Here is an 11,828-nt window from a genome sequence, read left to right as displayed (position 1 = left end):
ATTATGCATCACAGTTGAGACATGTCTGTGTATATTTTTAAGTTTTGAAGCTGCAAATTCAAGGGGTTTTTTTAACAGTTGGTTAATGGAAATTTAAATAAAGAGGCTTTAGGATTATTTTTTTGCTGCACTGAACCTTCTACTTCACTTCCTGTGTGTCTAATAGTCTAATAGGGTGTATTAGAGTATCTCCTTCTATTGTTTGGCAGCCCTTCTATAAGTATATAAGCTTTTCTAGTGTAGGAGCCCTACTTTTTTAATGGGAATAAACATTTTCTGAGGTCTAGGTCTTCCTCTATGTGTCTACTAGCATGTATTGGTCAACATGCTTCTAATTTTTGGCAGCCCTTACATATTGAGGATAGGCTTTACTAGTGTAGGTGTCAAAGTGTTTTCAAATTGTCCCAAATTTTATTCTGAGGCCTACCTCTACAAGTCTGCCAGGGTGTATTGCCATCCCTTCTTTAAATTTTAATAGGCATTTCACTTAGTGCATAGGCTTTACCACTGTAGGAGTCTCAGTGTTTTTAAAACTGTCCCAAATTTTTTTTATGAGGCCCTCATCTATGTGTTTTCCAGGATATGTTGCAATCCCTCATTTATATTTTACTAGGATTTGCACAGTGCATAGGCTTTACTGCTGTGGGAGTTCAATTGCTTTTAAATGATCAAAAAATGTATTCTAAGGCCATCGTCTTCGTGTTTTCTAGGACGTATTCCAGTCCCTCCTCATTTTTGGCAGCACTTGCATTTAGTGCACATGCTTTATGAGTTTTGGAGTCGTACTAATTAACAATTTTAACAGAATGTGTATGAGGCCCTCCTTTATGTCTAATACAGGGTGTATCGGAGTGCCTCTTCCTTCTAATCTTTGTCAGTTCTTGCATTGTTCGATAAGGCTTTGTGGGTTTCCCTCCTTCATAAATTAAACAGGATGAGTCAGACCATGTGACTAAGACCACATGCCCAGATAAGGTAGTAAAATGCTAAAATTACATTTACGGGTGAATGTTTTTTTTACCATTGATATAAATGAGCAAGTGCAAAAATGGAGCAAAAACACTAAAGGGTGCTTTACATGATGCGACATCGGTAACGATATATCGTCGGGGTCACGTCGTTAGTGACGCACATCCAGCGCCGTTACCGACATCACAGCATGTGACACCAAGGAACGATGTGCAATGATCGCAAAAATGGAAAATTCGTGGATCGTTGACACGTCGCTCCTTTACCAAATATCGGTGATGGTGCATACCGCTGGTTGTTTGTCATCCCTGCGGCATCACACATCGCTGTGTGTGACACCGCAGGAACGACAAACATCTCCTTACCTGCGTCCTCCGGCAATGCGGAAGGAAGGAGGTGGGCAGCGTATTTCGGCCGCTCATCTCAGCCCCTCCTCTTCTATTGGACGGTTGTTTTGTAACGTCGCTGTGACGCCGAACGCACCTCCCCCTTGAAGGAGGGATTGTTCGGTGGCCACAGCAACATCGCAGAACAGGTATGTGCGTGTGACGCTGCCGTAGCGATAATGTTCGCTACGGCAGCGATCACCACATATCACTAGAACGATGGGGGCGGTTGCTATCACTCGCGATATTGCTAGCAATCGCTAGCGATGTCGCAGCGTGTAAAGCACCCTTAATAATAATATAATAATAATAATCTTTATTTCTATAGCGCCAACATATTCCGCAGCGCTTTACAATTCAGGAGGAACATATACATATCATATACATAAACATATACAGACAAGTAACAAGTGTTAACATAGCAGAAAGGGTGGAAGAGAAGGGTTTGTTTTTCCTTTTTTGTAAATTTCCCTTATAAACAAGTCTTTATACAGGAGGGAATATTTCCTAACATATTTTTTGTAAAATCAATTTTATCTTCGGTTTTGTATGCTTTAGGCCGGGGCCACACGGGGACTACTGCGATCCTCGTATGACATTCGGCTCATGCTGGCAGCACAGCAGGAGCCGAGTGTCATGCAAGTGTCACTACGACTGAGGTCCGATTGTGGGGGGGCGGGCCGGCACTGAGGATTTATCTCCCTCTGTCCTCCATTGTCGGCTATTGCCGTTCTCGCCCTGCAGTCGCAGTACACCGGTGTACTCCGAATGCAGTGCGATTTTTCTCTCGCCCAATAGACTTGAATAGGTGCGAGAGAAACAAGGATCACATTGCACCCGCAGCATGCTGCGATTGTTTTCTCGGTCCGATTGGTGACGTTAAAATAATCGCTCATAGGTGCTGGCACATAGGGTAATATTGGTCCGAGTGGAATGCGATGTTTTATCGCATTCTACTCGCTCCGATTTTCATGCTATGTGTCTTAGGCCTTATTGTCACTCTGTAAACGTGGTGTATTACTTTGACAACATTGTTACCAGTGGCGATCAGGGAGTAAGAGAAATGTCCAGGTATCTTCCCAATGATGTTCCCATTCCATTTGAGTGCTGTTTCCATTTATTTTACTGCCCCCCCCCCATCTCCTGGGAGGGTCTGCCAGAAAAATGCTAGCATTTTCCAATGACTTCCATTCCACTCATTACTTGAATAGAGCCCGTCTGAGCATCTGACCAACTCGATTTGAGTAGCTAGCACTCTTGCATTTTAGTGCTCACTTATCACTAGTTAAAACACCTAACATGTTTATTTAAAGGGAGATGAAAGATGCCAATTACAGGAGAAATACCAAGGAACAGCAAACAAATAATGTAATGCAACATTCTATAAAAGTACAAGATGGGTTTTGCAATAAACCTGAGTGTTAAGGATGATGCTTCCACTTTAAATTACAAGCACACTCCTAACTAATCAGCATTAACCTACAAATGACTGCAGTTATGCAAATAATACAATCCCAAGCTGGAACCCCAGTTGCTGCAGATGTTGGTGAGGTTGCAGTAACTGTGTAATGTAATAAAAATAACATCCCCTCCATGGCTGGCCTGATAATAAACTCCTCATTAGTGAAATCAGAAGTCCCAGTAGTACTGTCTCATAATTAGCATCTATATACTTCCTGCAGAATGGAACCACAAGTGCCAGCTGAAGCCACTCACTTCCTGATGTAGCAGGTCTGTAGTCATACAGAGTCCAACCTGGAACCTCTGGGTTTAAGTGCTGAGCAATGCTGGGAATAGCAGGCAGTATTTGTCCTCTTGGTAAGAAGCCAGGTAGTGGTGGGCAGCTTCTGGTAATCTGACTGGTCTGGGATTGTGGTACAACTCCGGGGCTCACTGTCCTCTCACACAGACCTGCAGAAATGTGAGCGTGCAACCTGTGCTCCAGTCCTGGATCATCACTCTACTTCTACATTAATGACCTACCACGATCTTCCATGCAATTAGCTCCTCCCTTCTTTAGTTTGCTCAGCCAATCAGTCCTGTCCTCTTCTGCTGCCCCCTTCTCCCAGGTTGCCAAGGCAATACAGCTAAGAATGGTATAATATCTATTAGAGAGATACGCTGTCTGTTCCAAACTGCCTTAGTTTCTGTACACCATGCTCCCCCTACAGAGGCTACACAAAAACATTTGACATAACTATAGCCAAATACATACACTTAAAGGGGTTATCCGGCTTATTTTGCCTTTTTTTTGTCATTACACTATCGGGCTACATTGGGGCATGTAAGTAGATAGTAACTACCTACCTGCCCTGCTGTCAGCCCCTCTCCCCCAACTCAGAGCGGTCACATGTCTCCTGCTATAATTGCTAATAATAATGCTGCAGCGAGTGTGAGCGGACGGAGAAGAGAGCAGGGGCTGACAGCAGAGTGCCGGAGCGCAAGATGGAGCTGGAGAAGGAAGTGAAGAAGATGACATTAGGCCATGAAGAGGGCTCTGGAGCACCTTGCTTCAAGTGTAAAGACAAATGTGAGGGATTCGAACTTCATTTTTGGAGGAAGATCTGTAGAAATTGCAAATGTGGGCAAGAAGAACATGATGTTCCTTCAAGCAATGATGATGATCGTAAAGTTGGCAGGCTTTTCGAGGACACAAAATACACAGCTATGATTGCAAAGCTGAAGACAGATGGCATTCCCACTTACAAGAGGAATGTAATGATCCTGACTAGTCCAGTGGCAGCAAAGAAAGATGTGTCTATTAATACTGTGACCTATGAATGGGCACCACCAGTGCAGAACCAAACTCTGGCCAGGCGTTACATGGAACTTATTCCCAAAGACAAGCAGCCTGTAGCTGGTTCGGAGGGAGCCCAGTATAGGAAGAAACAGTTGGCTAAGCATCTGCCCGCTCACGATCAGGATCCTTCTAAGTGTCATGAGCTGTCCCCTAACGAGGTGAAGCAGATGGAGCAGTTTGTGAAGACATACAAAAGTGAAGTCCTTGGTGTAGGAGATATCAAGCTGCCAAAAGAAGTGGGGACACAGGCTGGAGAAGCTGCTAAGCCAGACAGTGGAAATCGAAGCACACTTGCTACTGTAAAGAATGTAGAAAACAAGGCAGCAGCCCCAGCTGCACCATCGGGATCTTCTTATTATTGCTTCCGGTGCAAGGAGAACATGAAGGAAGGTGACCCTGCGGTGTATGCCGAACGGGCCGGCTACGACAAGCTGTGGCATCCATCATGCTTTGTCTGTTTCACCTGCAATGAGCTTCTAGTAGACATGATCTACTTCTGGAAAAAGGGAAAACTCTATTGTGGCAGACATTACTGCGCCAGTGAGAAGCCGCGGTGCGCAGGGTGTGATGAGTTGATTTTCAGCAATGAATATACCCAAGCAGAAGGTCAAAACTGGCATCTGAAGCACTTCTGTTGTTTTGACTGTGATTGTGTGCTGGCTGGAGAAATTTATGTGATGGTGAATGACAAGCCAGTCTGCAAGCCTTGCTACGTGAAGAATCATGCCGTGACATGCCAAGGTTGCCACAACGCCATTGATCCAGAAGTTCAGCGTGTGAGCTACAGTGGATTCCATTGGCATGCCTCGTCCGACTGCTTCTTGTGCTCATGCTGCAGCAAGTGTCTGATTGGCCAGAAGTTCATGTCAATAGAAGGGATGGTGTTCTGCTCTGTGGAGTGCAAGAAGAAAATGGCTTCCTAGAGAACACCATAATGCAGTAGCTTACATTTCAGAATCAGGTTGAACTTTTCCAAGATGAATTGTCCAGCAGTTATGGAATAAATCTACATGGGGTTGTGTTGGAAGCAAAAATGCGCTTTAGGGAAAAATAAGTTAGTGTTTTCTGCAAGTTTATGAAAACTTAAAATGCTGCTTTGCTTAAATGTAAAAAAAAAAAAAATCCACCCCACTTTCACTGCCTGAGTACGATTTCCTCATATCATATCTCCTTCATTCCCCGGCATTTGATTGCAGCACTTTATAATGAATGTATAGTAGATGTAACTGATCACCAGTAAATGGTAGCCACCGAGTTATTTAATGTCAGGTTATTGACTACACTATTCTGGGTGATTAGTAAATCCATAGATCGTTATGTGTGACAGCAAATAAAGGACCTATAAGCGATATTGGCAAATTGTAAATACGATCTGGGCGTGTCACGTCGCATATGCGATCATCAGATAAATTGTAGCGTGTAACGGGCCCTTTAGCCATTGTGTTTAATGTACCACAGAATCATTGAGTTATGTCTAATGGTCTATATAAACATAATTTTTGAAAATTAGAATTAACCATGGTTTCTTAGCCATAAAGCTTTTTTTTTTTCTTTTTTTAATTATTTCATAAATTTCATGAAATAATTAAAAAAAAAAATCGACATGAGCTTTGCCACATTTTTGTGTCCAGCCAGGTACAACTAGGCAGCTGGGGATTGGAATCTGCAGCACAGGTTGGCCCGAGCTTTCTGGGCGCCTCTGCTGCGAATTGCAGTCCGCAGCCGCCCCAGAAAATGGCACTTTCATAGAAGCGCCATCATCTGGCGCTGTATCCAACTCTTCAAGCACCCCTGAGGCCGTGTGGCTTGCTGGGTAATCATGAGTTAATACTAGGTTTGTTTTACTAGCTAGTATTAAGCCAGAGATTCTTAATGTCAGGTAAGTTTGACCCAGCCATTAAGAATCTCCAATAAAGGGTTAAAAAAAAACACACAGAGAAAAAATACTTTAATAGAAATATATAAACAGACACACTTAGAGACTCCATGTTTATTACTCCCTGTCAGCCCTCCATGATCCATGGTCTTTTGTCTTCCTTCTCGTTCAACCCATGCAGCTCTGCTACATCAGACAGCGCTGCATGGGAGGAAGACGCTGCTGCACCCCATGCAGTCTATTCACTCAGTGAGTGAGCGAGCAGAGGCTGCAGGCTGTAAGCGGTGACATCACCGCTGACAGGCGGGTTTCTATAGCAACAGGGATCTGCGTTATTGAGCGGCTGTGGCAGCCGGTGAATAATGGAACGGGGAAGACGACCATGTGCCAGAGCATTTCATTGGTATACGGAGATGCTGGAACGACCACCGCGTACCGGAGAGATGGAATGACAGGACCTAGCATGACATCATAGCCATGTGACCAGTCTGTAGCCGATGAGATAATAGACACGTGACTGGTCACATGCTTTTTTTTATGTCACGGAAGGTCCTATCATCAGTGCTGGTTACCGGGAGTACGCAGCGATTATCAGAAGGAAAAGCGGCGGGAGACAGAGTGCAGGACACGTCGCGGGGACCTGTAAGTGTAATGGCAATGTTTATTAACTGTATGTGTACATTTATAATGTGTTTTTATGTGAGTGTGTTAGCCTCCCACTGTTTTCAATGGGGTTCGAGAGGTTCGTTTAACGGTCCATCGAACCGAACTCGAACAGGGACTCCGTTCGACGAACCGAACCAAACTCGAGCCTTCAGAGGCTCGCTCATCTCTAGTTACCTGTCTGCAGACTCCTCCAGGTTACGCAGAGAACATTGTGACCCAGAAGTGACTTTTACAATGTTAGTCTATGAAGCATCAGAATGCAACACCACTGGATTTCATTGTAAATAAAACTTCTAGCTCACACATAGAGCATTGAGTGAGCCGCAGAGTCTGAAGAGCTGTGACATCACTGAGAAGAGGAGCAGAATGGCACTGGATACTGCAGAGAGAAGCGTTAGGTGAGTATGTTATTACACTCACACTACATTACATGCACATACACACCTTTAAACAATAAAAATATTAGTGGTAGTGCTTCTTTAACTTCCTTCAAATAGGATAATGGATGCGGTAATCTAATTAACAAATTCAGGGAGCTAAAGTAGGGCAATGAGAGTAGAATAGTCTAGATTGAACTATATTAGTGCAATCCAGTACATTGCATTTAGACTGTATTTACAAGATAGGGGGTTATAAGGATACTAGCTGAGTTTAGAAACATACAGGCCTAAAGACTAGTCAGTAACTCTAATTAGGGAATAAAACACTGTGTATATGAACACTTTTCAGCAACATGATTTAAAAAAAATGTGCATACCCATGCATGAGCAATTTCTATTTGCAAATAATTAGCAAAAGCATCATTGAAAAAACATCCATTAAATTAAATTTCTGAGCACTGAAGCTTATCACCAACTGCAGAGGTCCTTGGCTGGTTTAAAGGCGCAGTCAGTGTTTGTAGTTTTCTTGCAGACCAGAGAGCAGCCTGTGCTGGATCCAGGAGGGTGACAGAAGATTCAATTAGTTTATTTTGTTATTTTTTACAGACTAAAGGTATGTGTACACGTTGTGTTCTGTGCAGTGCGGAAAAGAACGCACCCTCTAAAACTGTAAACACTGCGTTTGTCAAAAAAATGCATCCAAAATGCATGCATGTTGGATGCATTTTGCATGCCCTTTGCATGTGTTTTGGATGCATTTTTTGCAGTGGGACTGCAATTGAGCTCTGCTACATGCCCGCTGACAGCAGACACAGACAGAGTCGCGCGATGAGAATGAAGTTGGATGAACTTCACCCGACTTCATTGTCATACCGCGGCTCTGTCTGTGTGTCGTGTCCTGATCAGCGGTCACCTGTGAAGGACTCCCCGGTGACCTCAAATCCCCTGAGTGACTGAAGTGAGCAGCGCGTTCAGCGATGCCGTCACTCAAGTTACCCATGGCCACAGCTGGAATCCTCCACCTGAGAGCGGTAGCCATGGGTGACCTGAGTGACAGCACCTCTGATCACTTCAGTCTCTTGGGCGACTTGCTGTCACAGTTGGAGGATCCAGCGGTGGCCGCGGGTAACCTGAGTGACATCATCGCTGATTGTGCGGCTCACTTCAGTTGCTGTGTGGAGCTGACAGAGAACGGTCTGGTTTGTGGCCGCTCTTGTCAGCTTCATGTAGCAGAGCTGAGAGCATCGTGGGATGTCGTGCGGATTACGCCGGACCTGGATGGATGTTTGGGGATTAATAAAGTGGTGAAAGAGGGTGGGTTTTTTTGTCTTTTATTCCAAATAAAGGATTTTTTCGGATGTATGTGTTTATTTTCTTTAACTTACAGGTTAATCATGGAAGGTATCTCGGGAAGACGCCTGCCATGATTAACCTAGGTCTTAGTGGCAGCTATGGGCTGCCATTAACTCCTTATTACCCCAATTGCAACCGCACCAGGGCAATTCAGGATGAACCAGGTAGAGTCCCGGGACTGTTGCATCTAATGGATGCGGCAATTCCTTCACGGCTGTTTGCTGATATTGTTAGGCTGGGGGGTGTAATGTCTGATAGGGGCCACAGACTCAGACTGGCTGTAAGGGGAATCTAGTGAAAAGCCACTCACAAAGCAGGACCCCAAGAACTCTGCAACCCTTTAACCCCTGTACAGGGGTTTGGATTTACACAGAGCCTCAGAGATCACTACCTGTGGTAGACTGTAGTCCGTAGTCATCAGGCAGGGTCAAAATCCAGGAGATGCAAAACAGGAACAGAATCGGCAGGCAAGGGTGTAGTGAGGAGACTAAGCAGGGGTCAAATCCGGAACGGGCAGCAAGGTACAAAAACGACAGGCAGGAGGGTAGTCAAACACAAGCAAGGTCAGCGCACAGGAATCACAATACAAACAGCACATGAGCCAGAAGAACAGAACTATCACTGGCAGTGATCATGTGACAGGAGAGGGAATAAGAAGGGTGTGGTGTCTTCCCATAGGCTGCAGGTGAATGTTGGCCACTTCAGCCGAGTGACATACGCCACCTACAGTCAGCCAGTGGTACTGCAAGTTCCAGGGAAACCCAGCCTAGTGGATGAGTGGAGCCTGTGCTCCGCAGAGCCACGGGCACCGAGTCCTCTCCCATCACCACCACTATCCATGGTGGGAACATGGCGTCATCTGGCGATCGGAGCAGAAGTCGCAGGAGCGGACTCCGGTGGGGATGTGACACTGTGCTCCGCAGAACCATGGGCAGCGACTCCTCTCCCATCACCAGCACTATCCATGGTGGGTACATGGTGTTGTCTGGCGATCGGAGCAGAAGTCGCAGGAGCGGACTCCGATGGGGACATGACAGGGGGATCCCCATAACGTGGAGCTCCCCATCCTGAGAATACCAGCCTTCAGCTGTGTGGCTTTATCTTGGCTGGTATCAAAATTGGGGGGGACCGCACGTCGTTTTTTTTTTAATTATTTATTTATTTTACTGCACGATATAGAGCCACCCACCAGTGGCTGTGATTGGTTGCAGTGAGACAGCTGTCACTCAGCGTGGGGACGTGTCTGACTGCAACCAATCATAGGAGCCGGTGGGTGGGGAAAGCAGGGAATACGAGATGGAATAATGAGCGACCAGCATTTTCAAAAGAGGAGAAGCCGCCGGAGCTTTGTGACAGCCGTGCAGCGCCATGCTTCGCTGGTGATCGGGGATCGGTGAATATGAGAGAGGGGGAGAGACCGACCGACGGACAGAGAGAGGGACAGACAGAGAGAGAGACTGACGGACAGAGAGAGAGACAGACAGACAGAGTGACTAACTGACAGAGAAAGAGACCGACCGACAGACAGAGGGAGATTGACCGACATCAACAGACAGAGATTGACCGACATGGACAGAGAGAGACTAAAAAGACCTGCGTTTTGCTTGCGTTTTGACCCACATCATTGATTTCAGTGGGTGGAGAATGCAGTTACAAAGCACAAAAGAAATGACATGCTGCTTTTTTTTTCGCAGCGATTTTTGGCATCCAAAATGCTGCATTTAAAAATGCAGCATGCGCATTGAATTTTCAGACTTTTCATAGACTTTGCTGGGGAAGCTGAATGCATGTAATTTGGCACTGAAACACTGCAGTTCAAAATGCAACATTAACGCGGGAAAAAATGCAACCTGCGCACATAGCCTATGGCCTACAGGTATTGAGCAGCTTTAGACCAGACAATCCCATTAAGAGAAAAAACAACTAAATAATAAGGGTGTAGAACGCTAAATTCTGAGAATAGTTTTTCTTCTTGTGCAGAATCATGTGGCACATGTAAATCTTATATTCTTATACACAAGATTCATTCTAGAGGATTAGAAAATAAAGGATTTTTTTACAGATATGGCGCCAGACCTGCAGACAGGTTGTGTATAGACCTCTGTAGTTTAGTGCTATTAAACCCATTTCCTAGAGCTGAGCTGCAATACCAGACATAACCCATGGACAAGTGTGTTTCTGAGAAAATAAACCAAATTTTTTCTCTAAAAACTTTTTACTCTAAAAAAACTTGTTAGCAATCTTGTTTGCAAAAAATTTCAAGAACTGGAGTTCCAAGTAGACAGAAAGGATTAATATTTCTTTACAATGCGCTTATTAATAAAATTGTTATCTGACCAAGCATACAATGCAGATTAAAAAAATAATCTGACGCCGGAGTATAAAATCATTTTAAATATCCTACTGGAATTATGAGACAGAGAGTACTAACTGAAAATCAAATACAACACATAGTACTGAAACAAACAATAATATCAATATTTCTTAGCAAAATTCTATAAAATATTATTACAACCACATGAGGCCCATAGTGGCCAGACATGGTTCATACTAGAAATGAGCAGATCAAGTTGAGTTTTCAAAAATTCACAGATTCATGGAAATTTGAACGCTCTAAGACCTATTTACCAATTTGCAAAAAACTGTTACCCGCCATCATTTTCCAAACTCCTGAAGCCTCAGAAAGCAGGCTAATGTGCAGTATTTCTGCATTGCCATGTGGACTTCCTCATATTACCTTGCAGCTATGAAATCTTACAGATTATCATACCCAGTGATGGGCAGTAATTGGACCATCACAGATCAGTGGTTTTCAGTAAAGCACAGTTTGTACAGCAGAGTAATTTTATAATTCCTGAGTCAATGGCTAAGTTTCTCTCTCCTCCAAAGTGTATGCTATTATGGTCAATGGGGTCATCTATCTCTCCTATAGAGTGTAAGCTCTCTCTCATGCACTTTGTAAGCTGTTATGATCAGAAGTCTTCTCTCTCTCCTGTAGAATGTGAGTTCTTATGATCATCAGGGTCCTCTCTTTTTTTCTCTAATTGAGATTAAGCTGTTTCAGCGATGTCTTCTTTCTCTCTACTCTTTCCCACACGTGTATTTTTCAAGTAATTATAAGATTTCCAGTATTGAGATGTGCACACATGTTTTCAAATCTCTTTGAAAAATTTGTTGAAGTCAACAAATTCAAAAGATCTGCTCATCGCTAGTTTGTACAATGTAAACTTGAGCTCATGGGTCATAACTTGTTACAAACATACTTAAAGAGGTTGTTCATTAGTTTTACATTTCTGATCGGCTGGGGTCTGACATCCTGCACCCTTGCTGATCAGCTGCCTTCGATGTTGGCGGCAGCAGCAGCAGCCAACCGGAAATGCTCATTTCTAAAGCACCCA

At 44.2% G+C, this 11,828-nt stretch overlaps 1 protein-coding gene across 1 annotated transcript; it reads left to right on the top strand.

Annotated features, from left to right (window-relative positions):
- The first annotated feature begins 3,741 nt into the window (after nt 1–3,741).
- On the top strand, nt 3,742–5,167 carry LOC142295417 (testin-like). Its single transcript, XM_075338519.1, has one exon. The coding sequence runs from the start codon at nt 3,801–3,803 to the stop codon at nt 5,076–5,078; it is 1,278 nt and encodes a 425-aa protein (XP_075194634.1). The 5' UTR covers nt 3,742–3,800; the 3' UTR covers nt 5,079–5,167.
- Nucleotides 5,168–11,828: the final 6,661 nt, after the last annotated feature.

Source organism: Anomaloglossus baeobatrachus, chromosome 3 (assembly GCF_048569485.1).
Source record: "Anomaloglossus baeobatrachus isolate aAnoBae1 chromosome 3, aAnoBae1.hap1, whole genome shotgun sequence".
NCBI lineage: Eukaryota > Metazoa > Chordata > Amphibia > Anura > Aromobatidae > Anomaloglossus > Anomaloglossus baeobatrachus.
The sequence above is the reverse complement of the archived record's forward strand: the minus strand, read 5'-3'. Positions and strand labels throughout refer to the sequence as shown.

Coding starts and splice junctions, on each gene's coding strand:
- LOC142295417 (XM_075338519.1), top strand. CDS start 3,801: ATGGAGCTGGAGAAGGAAGTGAAGAAGATGACATTAGGCCATGAAGAG.